The 21,471-nt window shown below is 35.0% G+C and overlaps 1 protein-coding gene across 1 annotated transcript in view; it reads left to right on the top strand.

Moving 5' to 3' along the window:
• LOC149571261 (E3 ubiquitin-protein ligase IPI1-like) overlaps positions 1-20,585 on the top strand; it is a 132,313-nt gene extending 111,728 nt beyond the window's left edge. Inside the window, exons 4-6 of the mRNA XM_089812820.1 lie at positions 18,950-18,972; positions 19,154-19,562; positions 19,686-20,585. Coding sequence (XP_089668946.1) covers positions 18,950-18,972; positions 19,154-19,562; positions 19,686-20,235 — 982 coding nt within the window. The 3' untranslated portion in view covers positions 20,236-20,585. The remainder of the gene's footprint in view (positions 1-18,949; positions 18,973-19,153; positions 19,563-19,685) is intronic.
• The last annotated feature ends 886 nt before the right edge of the window (positions 20,586-21,471 follow it).

The raw sequence follows: 21,471 nt of genomic DNA, 5'->3' as shown, positions 1-21,471 counted from the left end.
TGGTCAAGTAATAATTCTGCTAGAATTTGTTATCTTTTTATCTGAAGTTATTGAGACTTATGATATTTTCTGCTAAAAGGCCATAACTATAGGAAGGGAAATCTACATTTGAATACTCTTTTGCAGCAGATCAATGGCCTGGAGCATATGAGTAATACAATTCTATTTAAATGATTCACATCAGTCAGTGTTAATTTTTCTAGTTTCTCATCCCGTTTTCTATTTTGTCATGTTCTGTTACTAAACCTCATTCCTGAAGCAGGTTTATTTTATTTCAATCATTGATTTGGATTTAATCTAGATGTTTTGTTTGAGATTGGATCGATATGGTTGGGTTAAGTGGAGATGTATACATTATAAACATAATGCCTTCTAAATATCCAATGGAAACATGAGTATTAGGTTTTGTTTTTATGGGTATGATATTCTAAGTGAGGATTTATTTCATGAGATGAAAGGGGTAGTTTTTTTGGTTGAGATGTAGAAACAACAGAAGATACATTAAAAAAAATCAGTAATAACAGAGGTCAATAGTATTTTTTTCCTAAGTTACTGATGATGTTTCTGATGCTGATGTAGGTGCGGGGTGCTGATGTGCTGATGCACGATTTTTTTTTTTGGGAGCTTTGGATGCATTTCGGTACATCCACATATATATATATATATATGTATGTAAAAAAAGAAATGCAAGAAATATACGAAAAAAAAACCATTCCATAGCAATTAGCATGATACTTCACCATTGATAGTTCAAATCGAAATAAGAGTGATGTCTAATTAGTAAAATTACTCAAGTTCAAGATTCTAGTGTAATTCAAATTACAAAATCAAAACATAGTTCATGGTTCAACGTTGATCAATCAAAAGTCAAGGCTTAAGATTCACAAATCAAATTCAGTCAATCAGAATCATAAGGATTCTAAAAAAATCCACATTCTCATCATCTCCTTCTGCTGCAATACTTGCAAGCTCATTTGAACCAAACATGGTTCTAGTTGTGCTAGATGCACGTGCCATGATGTTGTTAACATCATTTGTCATCATAGTAAGATCATGAAGTGTTGCATCCAAGTTTGCACATTCAGGGGCTACATCCCAAAGCTTGATTGATTGTTCCTCGCATCCATCCTCCTTATGTGACAAAAGACGCAAGTTGGTATGTATATAAACCAAGTCCTCAAGTTTGTTTGAGCCCAACCAATTGCGCTTCATTGAATGGATATAGGAGTATGTACTCCAATTCCATTCAGCAGCAGCAGAACTTGCAACCTGAATAGTGTTTATAAAATTAAACATACAAATGGAAAGGAAATTATAGAATGTTAGACACTAAATTGTGTGTTAAATAAAAAAAAATGAAAACTTACTTGTGAGAGGATCTTGATTGCAAGAGGTTGTGATTCTTGAATAGTTGTCCATACATGTAACACCATGTGATCGCTCCCATGTCATTTTGGTCCTTTATTACATATGGAGTAAGTTTTGATCCTGAAGAAAATAAGACAAATTCTAGCCTCACCTTTTTGTGCATTTCATCATCTAGGAAGGGTCTTGCAAATGCAGTGTAGCACTTAGTAGCAACTTCTTCAACCACATACGGTGCAACTCTATCTGGCATAGCAAGTATATCCTTGTTGTAGTACCTTGGAGATAAGGCATATGCAAGGAGGTGCAAGGGGGTAGTCATCTTCTCCCAATGATAATGAATGATTGCCTCTACCTTATTGCACAAGGCTTCACATTCTGTGGGGTTAGTCTCATGTGCTTGTATGAAAAGTTTTACATTTTCTAGCATGGTGTCCATACCATCGTACGCATCCATGAAGCAAGATGCATTTGCATCAGCAAAGCTTAGTATAGTCATGATAGGATCGGTGAAATCCAATACAAATTGCACACGAGCCCACCAATGTTCATCCAAGACCATACCCTTGACCTTCTGGGCTCTCTCTGAATATGAAGCCTTCCATTCACCCCATTGGTTACAAATAACCATTTGGCTCAACGTCGTTCGCACTTTGAGGAGTTCTCTCATAACCATAGTATGAGATGCAACTCTAGTCTCAACAACCTAAGCAAGTTAACAATATGACAACAAATATAAAGCAAAGTTATAAATAAGTAATAATTTGATAATTGAACATGAATATAAAATTTATTCAAAATAAATAAATAAATGAAACTAACTAATTACAATTTTAAATTTACCTTCAACAACTCCAACTTGGAGGATGATCCAAGTATGGATTATGAAATGTGTTTTTTCACAAACATTTGTATCTGCTCTCCCTCTTGGTATATTTGCTTGTGCCAATTTGTTCCATGGGCAAAGCACCTGCACCCCTACAATTCTTGGCACTATCGGTGACCACCTGGACCACATTCTCACTTCCTACCATCTCTATTGCCTCAATGAGAATTCTAGAAATGAATTGTGAATCTTTAACTTTTCCTTCACAATCAATCATCCTAAAAAGCATTGCCCCTTTGGGGGACTTTGCAATCACATTAATCAATGGTCGGTTTCTTGTGTCTTTCCATCCACAAACACAATAGTTATACCAAAAGTTTTCTAGGGAGTCCTAATTGGTTGAAGAGCTTTGTCTATAGAAGTCTTTTCTTTTTGCAAAAGAGTATTACACACCTTTTCAAACCCGAGGCTAATGGAATCAGCTGGCACTTTAAGGATGGTTGTGACCATTTGCTTCCATTATGGCGATCTTACCAAATTGAAAGGAAGACCATTGGCATGAAGCCAATGTGCAATTTCTCCATCTACAAGCTTTCTTGCCTCCATTTTGAATGCCTGATTCGACGAACCTCTTTTCTAGGTAATAACTTCTACTAGTCATCTTCCTCTCCCACTTCCAAGACTGGATGTTTGGAGGATGCAATATGATCAGTGGGCGCATTCACTTTGCTCTTTGTGGATGAAGGTTTATACAAAGTTGTTTTTGATTTGCTCACTAGATGATCAACAACTTATTGTTCTTTTATAAATACAACTAACTGTGCATCACTCATCCTTTTTTCATCTTTGCTTCTCTTGTACAATGCTATTACTTTACCAATAGGGCCCATAAAATGAGCTTTGAACCGAGAATATGAGCTGTTGAATGGTTTACTATGACATACATTGCATTTCCAAATGTATGACCCACCTCCTAAAACTTGTGATAAATCTTGTGGTGTCTCCATAGTGGAGATGCCACGTCAATATTGAAGTTATCACTTCGTTCGCCTTGCTCTATTGCTGAACTTTGACTAATAGTAGTGGTCATTCTTGCACAATACAAATTATGAATCTAGTAAGAAAATAAATTTGAAATATTTAAATAAACTATGAACATCAAACATGCAAGTGCAAATATACAATACAAGAATACTGAAAAAAGATAGCTAAACAAAATCACTAAAAAAGCTCATGAAATAGATTGAATGCCTACCTTAGATGCTTAGGCGTCATAAAACCTCAATGTAGGATACTTTGCTGCAATAGTTTTCTTCATCTTCCCCAACATGTTGTCAAAAGTCTCATATATCTCTCCAAGACTAGGAGCATTAGTATCAACATATCTAATGACATCTACAATGGGTGCTATGAGAGCACTGCAAGATGCAAACAAAAACAAAAATCAGATTTAGAAATTTTAAGTTAGTATGAAAATCAGCAAGCAAAAGACTAACATTTAAATTTTATTAAAAAAATCAGCAACTTACTTCATTGTGGACTACCAACTGTCATCAAGGATCCTTTGCTTCATCACTTTTCCTTCAGAGAACTTAGAATTGGACCATCGTGTCCACTCTGGATTTACCAGTATCAATTGGAGTGCTTCACACACCTCAATCATCTGCTCCATTAAGATGAAGTATGTGCAATACCTATGGAAACAATTATGAATTAAAATAAAGTTGAACATTAAACACATCACATGTAAGTTTGTAACAATTGTAAACTAAAATAAACTTAAAGCAAATTAAACTATAATTAAATTTGACATAGCCTACCTCGGCTGGTTTGAGGAATTCCTTCTTAAAGGATCTTAATCGAGCAAGTGAAGTGTGGTGGTTGCATATAAACATTTAAACTTCTCTAGCTTTTAACACCACTTGTTTCACCCAATCAACCTTCACTATGTTCTTTAATGCATTGTTTAATGCATGAACGCAAGAAGGGGTCCAAAGATGTACTTGTAAGCACTCTCTACCATCAAATTGGCTGATTTGTACACACATGCAAAATCTGTGATCACCTGTACGACATCAGCCGACCCAACCTCATTTACGACATCCCTTAAAATGGTGAATTAGAATTTTGCATCCTTACACTTTCTTGAGCAATCTATCGCTTTCAAAATAAAGAGCCAGCAGGGGATGTGACAATAATATTGATGAATGGCTGATGTCTAACATCAGTCCACCCATCCATCACAATGAATAACCTGTCCTAAGCCAAGTATGTTACATATCCGCAAACAACAAAGCGACCTTAGAGTGCCCATTTTTTAGGACGATGGTTTGTAGCTTATACTCACCGGGGGATACAAATGAGAGATTCATAGTGAATATATCTTTCACCATTTGTTTAAAATAATTGGAACGGGCTGCATGATATGGGATACCATTAGCAACAAAGAATTTTCCAATGGATGCCTCACACGCTTCCTTTTATAGTGCATTAAACAAACTTTCCACCGAGCCCTTCTCACTACTACCCATCTTCCTCTTCCCTCTAGTATCAATAAGGCTGCCACTGGTACCAATGGCGGATGACATATGCTTGGATGATTGTGAGTGAATAGATGATGATGTCATTTTCAAATTTTGCACCCCCATTTCAGCCTCTAAGTGCAATCTTTGGTATTCTAATCTCTTCTCATCAGTCATAGGATAGGCTTTGACTCCGTGGCATGCAATACGTAAAAACTGTGACTTCACCCTTGTATAGCTGCCCCTAAATTCATCCAGACAAACATTAAAATCCTACACCGTAGTCCCTCATGCATTCTTTTTATTTTTTCGCCTAGGTGTGACAAATGAGAGAAGAGGTTTTTTCCTATTGAAAGGATACTTTGCATAATCGCTCATGATGGTGGAAGGGCATTTATATAAATCAGTTTTAGGCTCAGCTTCTTTCCCAGTTCCACTACTAGCAATATCACGTCCAACCACATATTTCATCACCACCACTATTACTAGTACTTCTACTGCCGCTCATTGTGCTTTGTTTTGAGATTTAAATATGCAATAAAAATATGAGCTGAAACAATGAAAAATAAAAAATAAATCATACTCTTTTAAGCTGAAAATCTATTTAAAAAATTGGAAGATGGAAGCGTAAAGACTTTCATACTTGGTGCAAAATAGAGGAAGCTCAAACTCTAACACAAGCTCTTGAATCAAAAAAATCACCTTTTCTTGCAAAATGATAACCCTAGTGGCTGCTACAAACTGAAACTCCAATTGCAAATGAAATAAAAATGTCAAACCTTGCCAAATGTGATTGTTTTTGACCTTTTAGGGCAATTGGGTAGGCGGGGCTTACTGGTCACCCAAATACATGCTATAAAATTAAAGTTTGGCACTTTGTTTTTCTTGTTTTAGTGTTTTTAAACTCAGGATGGACGACCGTCCTTAGGATGGTCGAGGAACATCTCCTAGCATTTCTCAGATTTTGGGGACAGATGGGGAACATACCATACCCACCTCTTTGTCCCGAGGATGTCCCCATTTCCAAAACTTGGGCCTTTTTGGAGGGAGATGCCTCCCCATGGAACTTAGATTATTTCCCAAGTCAAAACTAAAAGTAAATGGAAAAGGCAAATAAAAAAGTTACAAGGTAGGGATGGTTGGAATCATATTTGCAGTGTCTTTGTGATTTTACTGGTAGGGATTCAAGGACAATGTCTATCTCAGTGATGAATGGCCATTGCCATAGAGGGTTTGTTCTGGGGTGTGAAAGGCATTACTCATCCTTGGGAGGGAAGAAGTGGCCTTGGGTGAAGGGGTTAGCTGGTGGCTCCATTGTAGTGTAGAGTACCTTCTCATGGAGAAGAAGGAAAATAAGCATGGAGAATGGGGCACTTCCTTGCCATTGATGTTTTGATGTCATTTGGGGGTGATAAGGAGAGAGATGTTTATGAAAGAAATGTAATTATTATGAGCCTTTTAAAGGCATGAAATTGTATGTATTATCATTGGCATCTCCTCTTTGGTTGGCCCACCTTCACCCTTCTTCATGGGTTGTACTTGTAGCCCGTTGTTATGCTCAAAATGGGAGTTCAATGTTGTTTTGTGTAAATGTTGCATAGTGAGCTTGTGCTTGTATGATACCCGTTTAATCTTGCTTCTCCAAGCTGGGTGGCTGGTCTCATAGAGACCTAGGCTAGGAGGTGACCTCTCCATGGTTGCATTCTTTGTTTCTTACAGGTTTCTATGTGGATATATGCTGAAGAAAAAACTTGGAAGATTGTTTACCATGCTGATGTTTTCAAGATGAAAGACCATGAAGATTTGTAAAGTTTTGTATTGAAGAAAATCATATGTTGTTCATCATAGTTGTATTGTATTGTTACAAGTTTTAAATTGGATGAAAAGTTTTTAATTGAAATTGTAGAGTTTTGTTTTCAATTTGAAGAGTTCCTCAAAGGGTTATAAGAGAGCAAGTGAAGTCTCATTTGAGACATGTTGAGGCTCCCTTCGTTTTTGTTGAAACCGTCATGCTTCTCAAGTTTGGATTTGATCCAACTCAGCCTCTTGAGGATGTAAACTCTCTTGGGAAGATTAGTTTTGGTGGTGAAACTATCCACTGTAGCTGGTGTTTGGTGGCTCCCTTTTATATCTTGTCTCAAACATTTCTTGTTATCATAGTTTGTATTCACAACATGCTAGTTCCAATCCTTTGATAGTGGAGCTATATCAGGAGGATACTGTTGAAATTTCTTCATTGAATATGATTCTCTAGCCATGTCGTAATGACTTTGTTGCATGTTGTTTCAACAGCCCCCTTTTGTGGCATAGCTCTCTATTTCCTGCAAACATGCTTCAACTTATAATGCTTATGCTTTGACAGAGTCAATCCAACATCCAGAAATGATCCATGGGCTTCAACAGATATTTGTGAAAGCACATACCCAATGCGAACTTTTGACAGCATAAGGAGAATACATAATGTTACTCTCATTATTTGTATTTTCTTATCTGTAGCAGCTTACAGGAGGGATACATGTTTCATCATAGGGTGTATTCAAGTGCTATTTAGCTACTGCAGCTCTTTGGTATCGGATGCAATCTTATATCAGATTTCGTGACTTTCCCATTTGGGCATGGCACTCTTACATCTTCCCAAATTGAATGTCTTCTGCAATTTTCTGTTTGGTCTGAATACACAGTCAAGCTTGGCCTGGAAAAATATATTGTGGCTCTGATTTTATTCATGCGAGTTCCTGCTGAGACCATGATATATATGATTAATGGTGGCGAGTCCTATTTGCTGTTGGTATCGATTTAAATGATTGGGAGTTCTGCACTGCACTGGTAAGAGAGGAAATGTGAACAGGGTGGATGATTAAAGGAAGTGAGGATTGGCAATGTTTTTATGGTTGCACAAAGCACACCATAATTGTTTTCACTTCGAAGCCATGAGAGTTCTGCTGTATATATTGGCTGCTCTTCGTGATATTAGGTATCTCTGCTGCAAATTGATAAGCGGACTATTCAATCCAGTTCTTCAGAATGATGGTTAGCCTTTCTTATGCTGTTACAGCTGCTTTACTCTTCTTTCTCTTCCTAGAAGTCCCAAAGACGCTTCGTGCACACTACTAGCCCCTCTATTGTTTTGGTTTTGTAGTTGGGGTTGGAGGCTCCGAAGAGCACATGAATATACTGAGGTGGGGTTGCGGGGGGGGGAGAGGGAGTGAATCAGTATATTAACAACTTTGCCAATTTAAAACTTTTTTTAATCTACAAAAGAAACTTCAGATAACTTTAAATGCTGAAATCAATAATTAGGCATATGAACACAATAACACAATGTTTTACGTGGAAACCCAATGTGGGAGAAAACCACTACAATAAATGTTTGTTATGTAAAATTTGTTCTTTTACAATGTTTTCTAGGCTACGACCTACTAGAGGCTCTAACTCCTAGGTTTATGAGCACTGACTTACTGGAAGCTCTAATTCTCACACTTCGCAGGCTTCGACCTACTAGAAGCACCAACCCCCACTGCTGTCTTCATGAGCACCGACCCACCGCGCACAAACTTCTGTTCCACTTTATTGATGTTGCTTTCTCAACTGATTATGGACACTTAAAAATCTCTTCGCCAAACTTGTTATCTTTCTTCAACTAATCTGAAAACATAGTCTTCTTCCCATCTTCTGAAGTTTGTAATACTCTTCAATAATTTTTCTTTTTATCTGTTTATAAATTCTTTATGCTCACCTTCTATACTTGACGTACAAGGACTGTGTAAATATATATACATCAGATATGCATATACAAGCATACACACCTCTTTTTATCTTTATTACAAGGTCCCATCTGTTTTCCTTTCCATTTTTTTCTTTCATCCAACTCACATCTTCCAATTTTTTTCAACTATCTATTTATATCTTTTTGAATACCTTTCCATGAGAGGATGTATCGGTTAGGAGATCTCTTCCTTTTTAATCACATCTTTTCTTAAGAAGAACAAATCACACCTTTTGATTAACTATTGTTAGTTGTAAATTTTATTGTAGGCATATCCACCGCTTGGTCACTTAACCTTCCCATAATTGCTGAGATGGATATTTATCTGATTTGGCACTTCTTTTACTGACATGTCTTCCTGCCAGTCATTTGTACTCTTCCTATATTATCAACGCCTTAACTTGTTGAATGCTTTTGTCCTTGCAAAACATGGGAGGACTCTTCCTTCATCAACACATTTAATAATATTATTTTAAATATACATTTTGTACTAGCGCTTTGTATTTCCTTTTATTGTTTTTGAACTGTCTTCTGACAATATTAGAATCCTGTAGATTATTGCTGCTTGATGAATAAGATAAACTGCATATTACACATAACATATTAACTGAAACCCCTTTATATTTCTGTTAATTCTGAATGGCACATTCTTAATTTGCCATAAATCTCTATCGGTGTTTGCTATTCATTTGTCTTATTTAATTCGATATCATTGTTTTGGATTCATGATGAATTATACTCCACAATTGCAACCTTCATTTAGATACATGCTTCATAAGACCGACAGCACCAGTATTACGAGAGTCAGTGTCTTTTATTTCTGATGATCAATCGTAGATGGTATTTTGTTTTCAGTGCAACCTCCATGCCTGTTCAACCTTGTTTTCTTGCTTGATGGACTCTGCTATTCCATTGCTACTTACGCTAACCATTTCATTTCTGTAAGCCATTTTTTTCTGAATTCCAACGTTGTGTATCATTCAGCCTTTAGCGTTCAATACAAAGGTTATTGGGCTTCTTTGTATTATTACCACTTGCCATTGACTCCTCTGTTTCAACACACAAGACCATTGTGAATTTATATATTCAAGTCGCTGCCCATATATAATCTCAGATCACTGCGAAATAAGAGCTTGTGCTGTGGGTGTATCAATTTTACTCTAGTCTGCAAATATGGTGCTTGTTCAAATTCCCATCAATACAGTATTTATTCATGAATTGCTGGAGTAGATACATATCGCTTTCCTTCTTCTTTAATGCTGCATTATCATTCATCATTTTTTATTGCACAAAACACATGATTAGTTATTATATTCTTGAGATCTTCAATGCACATAGAGGATTGATCAGAATGTCATGTTTCGCAATAATCACTGCATTCAAAAACACTCTTAATTGCTGCCGTCTATCACATAGGAAATTAGAGTTTGTCTTCTTGTATAGATTTACAGTTTGGAATGATCAACAGGTTGTTGTCGATTTCCTATATTTGCGTGCATGATGAATCACGTCTCCATCGTTTAATATTAATGTTACCATAGCCACTGAAAATGCTGAGCGTTTTAGAATGATTATCGGGCCTTCTAAATATTGACGGTATATGTATATAAGTTCAAATTTTTATCTTGTATATCACAGAGCATACTTTTGATGACACTCCAATATATAATCAGTTTTATATATATGATGTATATGTCACATCTGTGTGGAATTTTTCTAGACTTGTCATTCCTTATCTATGCTTAATAGATACTCTGTCATGTATAATTGCAAACTTTAGACTTCTTCTGTATATTCTGTTCAGCCTGTTTGACACATCTTTTTTCTCTGCATATAAACCATCATTGTTTAATAAATCACATTTCTGCCATATATATTACAGTCCATATGAAGAATATTCTTGTTGAATAAGCTTGCCGCTCTTATTCTCATCAACTTTGTTCAATAGTTTATATTGATGGACTCTTGATTTCTAGGCCAACCTTGCCTTCTACAGAATATGTTTTCTCATTAGTTATTGTCATAGACTGCCATCATCATTTTCTTCAGTCGCTAGATGTCAATATTCTTTACATTAAATATGTATACTTCAGTGATATTAGTCTTCATCTCCATTGAACAAAGTATCTTGACATTTATGATAGTGAACTTTGTCTTGCACCTTTGACATCAATGACAACATTTCCATCAGTGTCTTTGTTGGTTCAATTAAATATTCACTAATTCCATTTTACTTAAGCTTACTTAGGATAATGCATTGCATAGTAGTTTGTCATTGAAACACCTAGGAGTTTACACCTCAATTAAGCAATTGGTGGAGAATTCCACTCTAGGTGGTGATAGTTGTTATCTCAATCCATCTTTGGTGCACATATCACATTATCATCCTCATCATTGCACATATTGCATTGCATAATGGAGGATGATCATCTTCTCCTTATCATTGTCTATATAATGAGGCCTATGATGTACATTTCAATCAATTTATTGGACTCAATCAAGCATGCCCATGTAATTCATTAATGTTTATTATGAATAATATTGTTTTTGTATCTTAATGCAATTGTCTTGCCAATCTCTTATGGAAGTTATCTTGGTCTCTGATTTGATCCTGGGGTGTCAGAGTCACCTAAAACTCTAACATGGCATCAAAGCTCTCAAATTGTGAAGACCTCTTCTCAAGATAATCTTGGCTTGATTCTGTTATAGGTGCAAAATTTCTCAATTTGGACATGACCATTGTGTCCGAGGTTGTTTCAGTTAAAATTGACTAGAATTACACCCTAAGTCACAAGGTTCGAGTTCGAGTTCGACAACTATGAAATTCGAATGAAGTGCAGTGAGGCAAAAAAATTTGACATTAAATTCGCCTTATATAATTAAAAAAAAATATAAATATAACTTTTAGTACAATATAATTTAGCACTATTTTTTGTTAAATATTTCTGTACTTAGAGGTTTATTTATTTATTTTAATTTTAAATCATTCAATATTTGTTTTAAAAACATTAAAACAAAATATATTAAATAATTATTTTAAACTTTATAATGCAAAATAAATAAATGTTAAATTATATTTTAATTAACTACAAACAATTTTTTTTAATTAGACTTTAAATAGTTAATAGTAATTATTTTAAATAGTGTATAAATTTTTGAACAAGATACATCAAATAATTGTTTTAAACTCTGTAATGCTAAATAAACTAATGTCAAATTCTATTATAATTAACTAGAGAGAAAAATAAAAAGAGGACAAATATAGTTTGCGTACAATATTAAATTTTAAAAATAATTCTAAACTACTACATTGCAATAGTTTAAAATTAAAAAATTAAAGTACAATAATAATTTTTTTCTTTACTATAAACAAAATTAAAAATACTTAAAATAATATAATAATAAACAAAACTAATAAGAGTATACACTAATGATTGTATTAATTTCTAAATAGAGCTAAAACTAAAATCTAAAATCATAAATATTAATGTCTGAGTAACTAATAAAAATAAAATAATTTAATAATAAACAAGAGCTCTAGTTGAGCTGGAGTCCCTGCCTTTTAGCTGCCTTTTGACAGAAGGATATGGATATAATAAAGTAGAAAAATCCTAAGCTCAATTTGAAAGATCTTTGATCAATACTATTTTTGTAATAATTTGACATTTATTATTAGTAATTTAGAATTCATTATCATTTAGTATATTTTTCTATATATATGATTCTACAACATTTGCTATAAATATTCATATGTCAATTTGATATTTGGAAAATAAAATATACTTCTAAACAAGATTATATATTTTTAATAAATTTGAACTTTTTCATGTATTACTATTTTTTTAAAAATTACAACATAAGAACTAGTTGTTATATATTATATGCAGCAATACATTTAAAAAAAATAAAATTACAAAATAAGAACTAGTTATTATATGTTATATGCAACAATATATATTCTTTAAATAATAATTAAAATATTTGTTTTATTTTATTAGTAAAAAATAAAATTATTTTCAAAGCATTAAGTCTGAACTATTTTTTAGATCGGAAATGTAATAGAATATACTACCAATCAAATTAAATATATATTTTAGATTGAATTTCTATAATTATTAATACAATTTAGAAGATAATAAAGTCCATTTATGAAACAGTTTATAACCTACAATGATGAAAATAGTCAGATTTAGATTAATCCTAAACATATCGATCATGGAAATCTATTATCATCAGCCATAGTAAAAAGAAACATGCAGTCTTGAGATTCAATTTTCCCAACATTTCTAGGATTTGCAGCATCAGAAAAAGTAGGAGGCTCATAAATTAAAGCCACAATCCAAATCTTCCTTGCTCAAATGCCATGAAGCTTTGAGTCTTACGCACTCACCACTCTCGTTCTTGGCCGAGAATTTGTTGGTGTGTCAGTGGAAATGATTTCCTTTTCCAAACATGATTGTGGCAGACAATTGCTCCAGTTGTGGTGCTAACAAGTGATAATCAGTTCTGGGGTTTTGAAGAACCGCGAGGATGCGTTTGCTAATGGGTTCATTCTGCTTCCTCTTACAGATGACCGAAGTTTTCAGAATTTAATTTTTGATTTTTTTTGTCACAATCAATTTTACCCCTATGAAAATTGGAGTCGGCCAATCAAAAATAAGAAATTAATGTTTGAAAATTAATTTAAAAATAAATTATGTTAGAACATTAGTATTATCCACTTTGATTGAAAAAAATTAATTATGTACCATCACAGAAAACATTAGTTCCCTGCCTTAACGGACTAATAAATAAAACACAAACGAACGATATCATAAATATTAATATTTTAGTAAATAAACAAGATAACATGTGAAAATATCATAAACAACAACCCAAACCTAAAAACAAATAGAACAAACATAACAAACATAAATATTTATTAAAGGAGACACCGAGACGAAAAAGAGTGGGAGTGTAGATTGACAAGTTTAAACTGCTCCAGACAATGGCAATGATGATTCCATTGCCAGATTCACAACGGAAAATATGATGGCGAGTGTGCAGAAAAATGGTGGGTGACAGTGCAGAACAGTGGTGCCAACAATGTTAGCAGAACAACACTGACGATATTGCAGAGGTTGCAATGCAGAGTCTGGTTTTGGAACAAAACAATTTCTACTGTCTAGAAACAATTTCCGAACACATTTTCAGTAATTACAAAATGTTTATTTATAAAAGAAATGTTGAAAACCCTATAAAATCCCCTGAAAAAGTATATTCATTCATTAAATTGCAGCTAGTTCTACCCATACAAATTTAAAGCGATTTTTATTTTTATTTTTAAAGGTTCGCCGAATTTCGAACCTGATGCCGAAAATTCAGTTTATATTCATTGGCGACTAATATCTCATATTAAAGAAGGGAGTTGTATATATAAGGCAGCGATATATGTCTGAGAAACAGCCAGAATCTATTTGTTGTCATCCAAACCGAAATCTTTCCTACGCCAGATAGGAAGTTTCCTTAAGACAGTGATAATATCTTGGTAATGAAACGATGAATATGTATTCAAGGCAGTGTTTATTCAAATAAAAAATAAACGAAGTTGTTGATAATATAAGAGGATACAATTTGATTCCATGTCAGCAAAGGCAGATTAGAAAAGGGTTATGTTAAATTAAAAAACACACTATTATTATTATACCTAAGAGCCACCGATAGTATGAAAAGTATTTTTGAAAAGTGATGGGGTATAAAAGAAAGAACATGACCATACTGTGAAAAGACTTGTAAATGATATATATAAGTTTAAGTCTGAAAAGAAAATATGAATGAGAAATAAACAAATAAGTATGAAGTATAGAGAATAAGCAGAGCAGAGTATATAAATATTGAAGTTAGAGTTAAGAAGATATGCAGTATATAAAGGGAGAATAAAATATCTATGTATATTCAGATTTTACTCTGATATATAGATGTGTGCGCGCACACGCGCACACACACACAGAGAGTAGATTGAGTAGAGTGAAAGAAAGAAAAAAGGATATTGTATAATCAAAATTTTATCTGATATATAAATATATATTCTTATGAGTATAGGGAAGATTAAGAAGTAAAGTATAGAGTTATTGGCTGCACTTGGAGAAAGAGGAGTGTAAGTTTTATACAGAGATAAGAAGAGAAAATTGTGCAATAAAACTACCATCATCAGTTGGGCAAGCAACATTATGGTGGAACAAAAGTGTTTGTGCAGTGGGTTGGTGCTCACAAAGATAGGAGAGGGAGTTGGAGCTTCTTGTAGGTTGGAGCTTGCGAAGGGTGGGAGTGGGAGCTTCTAGTAAGTTGGTGCCCATAAACATAGAGGTTGGAGCCTTTAGTAGGTCGTAGCCTACAAAATATTGTACAAGATCAAGTTTATATAAAAAACATTTACTTGTCGCAGTTTTCTCCCACATTGGGTTTCCACGTAAATCATTGTGTTAATGTGTTCATGTGCACAATTGTTCATTTTAGCATTTGAAGTTAATTGTTTGGATAAAAGTTTTAATTTGGCAAAGTTATTATACTGGTTCATCCCCCCTCTCAGTATAATTGTGTGCTCTTCATCCACGTGACATCTTCTTCATACTTGAGGGGGTTTCTCTACTCATTATATGGATGGACATTCTAGGCACAAACCTAAAATCTGGATGCCCTTCTTGTGAATTTCTAGGCACAAACCTACTGGAAGCACAACCCCAACAACAAAGTTCCATCTTCTATTTTGCTCCTTCAATGGATGGACATTCCAATCTTCTTTATACAAATTTATTCACTCCATGATTGCTTTTTCATTATTAATATATCTTTCATTGATTAATTCTCAATCCTGCTCAGAGATATATATATATAGTCTTGCTGAATTCTACTGAAATTCTCATGTACAAATCGGCTTATAACATATTAATGTATCTGCTCCAAAAGGTGATGCTCCAAATCACGTATATGGTTTGTGACCAAGTCTGCTCTTTATCAGCCTCATAACTTTCTCCAATATGCTGATTAAAAATTGCCTTGATACACTGATCCGGTTTGCATTGATATCCTTCTCTAAAAGAGGATTATGAAAGCTGTACCAAAGCTTGTGTAGAGTCTGCACCAAAATGCTAATACCATATCTGCTCGAATATCTTTGACAAGGTCTGCCCAAGAATGCTTATAAATCTTCAACAATCTGGATATAAAAACTTTATAGCGTTATTTAGTCAACTCACCTTGAATTCTTGATATTAACTTCCCTTTATTTTTTTCCTTTTTCACAAATTGATACTCAAAATTCTCCCATAAATTTACACATATTTTTTATAGATCTGTGGAAAGATCTTATTTTCTGCTTTAAAAAAAAAACTCAATAAAAGCTTGCCTCTAACAATTACAACTTTCTATATGTACCATCAAAATGTCTTGAGGTAGCATCTTTTTCAAGGTGCGCGATTTGAATGCTCAAATCTCTCAAAAAATGGATAAGAAATTGCAGATTTGGAGCTTTGGTACCATGTTGGAGCTGATGATTGAGCTTTCAGAACACCCCAAAGATCATTCACAATCAAAACACCCTATTGTAGAAAAGGAAAAGTTGTGTTCCACTGGGATGTGTGCCATTGTACTGCAACATTCAAATAATCAACTGGAAATGAGGGAACAATATCAAGCCACACAAGAATATACATTGGAAAAACTGATTTCTAGGAGAAAACTACCATAAAAGTGGGATTCTAATGGTCTCCTTAGTTGTTATCCTTATTCCATACAGTCTTTGGCCTCTTGGGTACACAACAAGAAAGAATATAGGAAGTTCTGCCCCTAAGATTCACCGACTCTTGCATTCCCCTCATTTTCTTGTTAAAACCTACCTACAATCACATCTGCACTCTAGTTGAACATTCAATGTATGCGTAACTTGGATGCATCCTCTTTTTCCCTAAATGCTTAAGTTGGATCCACAATGCTATTTATTTTTGTGCAAGCTCTGACAAAAGCTGAAAAGTCACAATAAAGAGGAAAAATATAGAACTTGGAATAGTAGAGGTATTTTTCGATGCTGGACAAAATCACTGCTTAAAGAAGACTAATGGCACCATCATTGCCCCGAGACTTGCAAAATTGCTACTTTTCGGAACTACCAGGTGGTTTAATTACACTTGTCGAGGATTGTCCAAAATTGAATCACAAAATGAGATATGTTGCACTATGACTTTATGGAGGTTAAAAAAATCTTTGGTGCCAATGAAAAATGACTAGTCTTGCAGAGGCTTCTCTCAAAAAGTTACTGCTTATAGAATGTGGAGGATAAAAGAACTTTGAAGGGGAGTTTTCACACCAGACATAATCACAGAACCACGTATCTGATGCAACCAACTGTTTGTCCTGCATCAGAGAATGGTCTGTGGTGTTCCGATTTCTTCATTTGACCTTTATCTTGTGTTTTTCCAGCTTCCAGTTGAGATGGAAAAGGCATCCGAAGAGATGTATAAGTGAGAAGATTGAAGAATCGAGTCCTTGAGTGAGCATTGTGCGTGTAGGCTGTAGTTTAGTGAGGGAACTGTGAGAGTTAGTGTATGATCTTCTAGTTGCACAATGGTGAATGTTCCTGTTTGCTGTATGCCCAAGAGGCCTAAGATTGAAATGAGATTGGAGTTCTGGATGATGTCATTAGTGTCTCTTGCTGGAGTGTTAATCCCAAAATTTGGGTTTTTCCAGTGTAATCCTTTGGCCACTATTTTTGTTGCTTGCCCTTGTTCCTTCATGTTCAGATGTTTGCATTTCAATTCCTAATCCACAAGAAGTGGAGCTTCAGAATGAAATATCCATCCTAGTTTATGGACCACCTCGATAAAAACTTTCAGATTTATTATAATATGAGGATTTTTACAAGAGTAAAATCTATGTAACTGTGTTCTGATTTATGATTTATGCCCTTCCACTGCACATTAATTATTCCCTTAATTGAATAATCCTTCAGATAGTTTTGAGAGTAATTTGATAGATTTTACGGAAAGTTACCATCCTACATTTGGCCTTCAAACAGGCCCCATAAGAGCAATTTAATGGTCACTGATTCACAATCAGCAGTTCAACAATCCCAATGAAGAGTGCCTTACACAAGAAGTTGATTCCTTTGGACAGTGTGTTGGTGATTTAACAGTTATCTTCAATTTGACAGACCACTTGGACAGCAACAATAATTTGATCACTCTGGAAAGCAATGATTTGACCTCTTTGCACAATCATTCCCTTATTTGATCATCCCTCTGAACAACACCTTTTGCAGGAACAGTACTTTGACTTTGATGCCTTTGGACAGTGATTTAATGCACAACAGATTTGATAGCGATTTCTCCTCTCCCTTCAAACTTTCCTCTAATGGATTGGTCTAATGATCATCTCTTAGAGCTTCCTCAAATTGATATGAAATGTTGTTAAGAATGAATAAAAAGAGTTTTAGAGATTTGGATGGCACACATTTCAATGACTGTATGCTTGTATTTTTATCCTGGGAGTTTACATTGGTTATTGTACATTGTAAGTGTTGTTTTAGACATAATGAAAGTGGTGTTTTTTTACCTCATTAATATATGCAATATATTTCTGTGAGAACAGTTTACCTTCTGTCTAACATCACATTATATCCACTAAACCTTGCTTGGCAATTGAGCTTTTATTCTAGTTTTTGCATTTTTCTTCGTCTCTCCTTGTATGATGGACATACTAAAGAAACATGTCTCCATCCGTCCTAGACATTAATCAGCAATAGAGCTTTTAATTACATAGCGTCTCTTTATAGGAGGAGCTCCGCAGGCCTTGGATGGCTTGCAAGACCCAAACTTTGTTGCAAGACTTCATGCAAGGCCAAAAGCATATCAGTGCATCAGTTAAATGAAACACCCGTATCAATACTTTTTCTTATGGTCTTTTTTGGTAGTCTGCAAAGAAGATAAACCTCAAAGCAAGTGATGCATTGGCAAGTGTACCTCTAAAACTTCTCATTTAAAAATGTCAATAATCTGTTTTGCCTTGGTCAAGTAAGATTGATGTATTTAAAGGAAGTTAGTAATTCATATTACAACATTTGTGTTTAGTGAGGTAGGGCATGCAAATAAAGTTTCTGAGCAGGTTTCAGAATGCACACTGTTTGCATCACAAGCTTTTTGAATCTGAGAGCGTTATATTGGGCCCTTGTGTTAGTGATCGTTGCCAATGGAAATGTATTAGAAATTATAAGATTAGTCTAAAACAAAATCAAATATTCCAGTTGTTGAGGATTTTACTTCACTGTAATCTCGCTATTTGTCTGAAAAAATTGAGACTACGTACTTATGGTGAGATGCAAATCAGTTTGATTTCTTTAACATGCAAGATTAGCGCTGCTTTATTCTTTGCGCTCTGTTGAATATTCTTCATTTTTCCAGCTCTTTTTTGATAGTGACATTATTTCATCTGTTCTTGCAGTGATGCTGAGCCTCCGTCCAGCTGTAAGTTCCATAAGCTTATTAGAAAATCTTTCAAATCTAGAATTTCATTCCCATTTGACACTATTTCATAGCCTCTTGTGTTTGTGATTAGATGAATTCCACTAGAGGAAATAGCTGGTTGCTAGCAATTCTTTTGTTGGTAAGATTTTGTTTAACCTGTAGCCACCTTTATTCTCTGCAGATCCTGATCTGATAGTTAATTTGTTGTATGGTGAGCACTCAAATGCTTCGAGTGGGGCTCATTTGTGCCCATATCTTGCTGTCCATGGTATTTCTCGTGCAAGGCAAATGCCAGTTGCCTTAAATAATGTGGGGTCCTCTAACACCTCTGGTGACCCAGGTTCCCATCATCGAAATGGGACATCAACAATTGGTGACTCGTTTAGTGCCCACACATTTTCTACTTCTGAAGCACATCATCGTAATTGGCATGCTTCTAATGTGTTTCCTAGTAACAGCAACATGGCCAGTGCCGAGGATCCAGCATTACCTACATTGTTGTCACATGATAGGCTTGGACTACCAAGAATGGATTCTGAACGCCTCCAAAGAACAGGATCTTCTATGCCTTCGGGTTATGCCGTTCGGGGGTATGCTCTTTTTGTTGTTTCAGAAAATTCTTGTGTACTGTGTTTGTTAGTTTTTGGCAGTCGAAAGACAGCTATATTTATTTGTCCTTCAAGCATGAGAATATTTTATTCTACGTTTTTCAGGTTTTATCCCCGGGCAATCCATGGTAGACCTCCAGCAGTGTCAAATGAATTTGTCCATTCGCATAGTCATATCCAAGGCCCTGGAGGGGGTCAACATTATCATCCTCCATCTTCTGTCTCATCCATGTATGGTGGTCTGGTGGGCCATGGTAGAAGATCAAGGACAAGGGATCCAGTGGTTTCATCAAGGAGAGTAATTCAAAATATACCAGCAGAGCAATCAAGAGTTCAAGGGGCTTCTGCCTACCCTATGAGCAGAAATCAAGAGGTTGACAGTGTGGCTTGGCATCAAAATAACCCTTTCTATGGATGGCAGCGAGAAGGGTTTCCTCCAGTTCCCTGGGTTCCTGTTGATCAGGATTCACAGAGGTGGGGATGGTTTCATCCTGGTCAGAATCCTCAGAATATGCCAACTGAATCTACAACTAGAAATTATCACCCTCACAGTTATTTTAGTGCCGATGGAGGTCCACAGATGCGGCCTGGTATCCCATCAGATAATCCTTACCAGCGTCATGCCTGCCCAAGATTCCCCCCTTCATTCCAATGAAGTAGGTCCTGTGTTTAGTTGCACTGGGAGTTAGCAAGTAAATAAATTTCTTCAGCATTAAACTATTTTTTGATATATTCCTGTTCAACTTTGTATATTTTTTGAACTCTGTGATTCAAAATGACAGGCAATCATTTTAGTCATGATTTGAATTGGAGATTTCTCTGCGCTGGCTTGAAAAGCTGGGTGATATGCAGACTTGATTTTGTAAATTCTCTCCTTGAAAATTACTTTTGTCAAAGGGACTCACTCACTGAATTTGAGAGTAGATTGGTTCCAAGTTATGATAACATTTTCTTATAAAAACACGCTGGAAAACAAACTATTACAACTGATTGATTTTATTACTAGTTTTCTGGCAAAAAAGAACATGTAATATCTCAAGTTGCTCTTATTGTTATGTGGCATTACACTGTCATTATGATCTGCCATCTGTTTTTTTTTTTTTTTGTTGGCTTTTTATTTTCTGAAAAGTGGCATTATGTTTTCTTGTTTATGGGAAAGGTTTTGTAGATATCCTACTCTCTTTCCTGTGGGTGTATTGAAAAATTATAATATTGTCGGCAATCTTCTTGCATTGCTAGTTGTTTGAGGATGTAAAGATCAACGTATCAAATTATTTTCATCATTTTTTAATTGGTTACTTTTTCCAACCCATCCGTTAGACATTTATAGATGGTTTTATGCTTCAATATCAACTCTCATTCACTAGGTTAACATAGCTTTACTATCTATTCGTTTGAGGCTTAACATGCAATCACTGGCCCTTTCCTGTGTTATGTTATGATGGGTTCTTTAGCTTGGTATAAGCTCTCTATTTTTTGGGATTCTAGTGAGCTGTTCAATCTTGTGCATTGCATGTTCTTGTTAGAGCAGGTACAGAAATTTGCTCAGCAAACGTACCCATTTTCAATTTTGGGATGACATTATAATGACATCTGATAACATATAATCCATCAATTTTCTTGTCCCAATTAGGCTACATGACGATGGGCTTTGTATGACCTACACATTTAATTTTTAAAATAAAAATTACAATTGTATTCGATCAGGAAAGGGCCAAAAAGCCATTGCACGGTAAGAAAACTAAAAATCAAGTTAACCTGAGAGAAAACAACAAAAGTATCACGATTGTCACATCTAGTTACTATTCAACACCACCATCCTTCTTTACATGGGAGCTAAGAGTTCATATATATATATATGAATTTTGATATTGCCATCAAGATTCAACTC

Source organism: Cupressus sempervirens, chromosome 2 (genome assembly GCF_028749045.1).
Source record: "Cupressus sempervirens isolate cs-2001-9-10 chromosome 2, ASM2874904v1, whole genome shotgun sequence".
Lineage (NCBI taxonomy): Eukaryota > Viridiplantae > Streptophyta > Pinopsida > Cupressales > Cupressaceae > Cupressus > Cupressus sempervirens.
The sequence above is the reverse complement of the archived record's forward strand: the minus strand, read 5'-3'. Positions and strand labels throughout refer to the sequence as shown.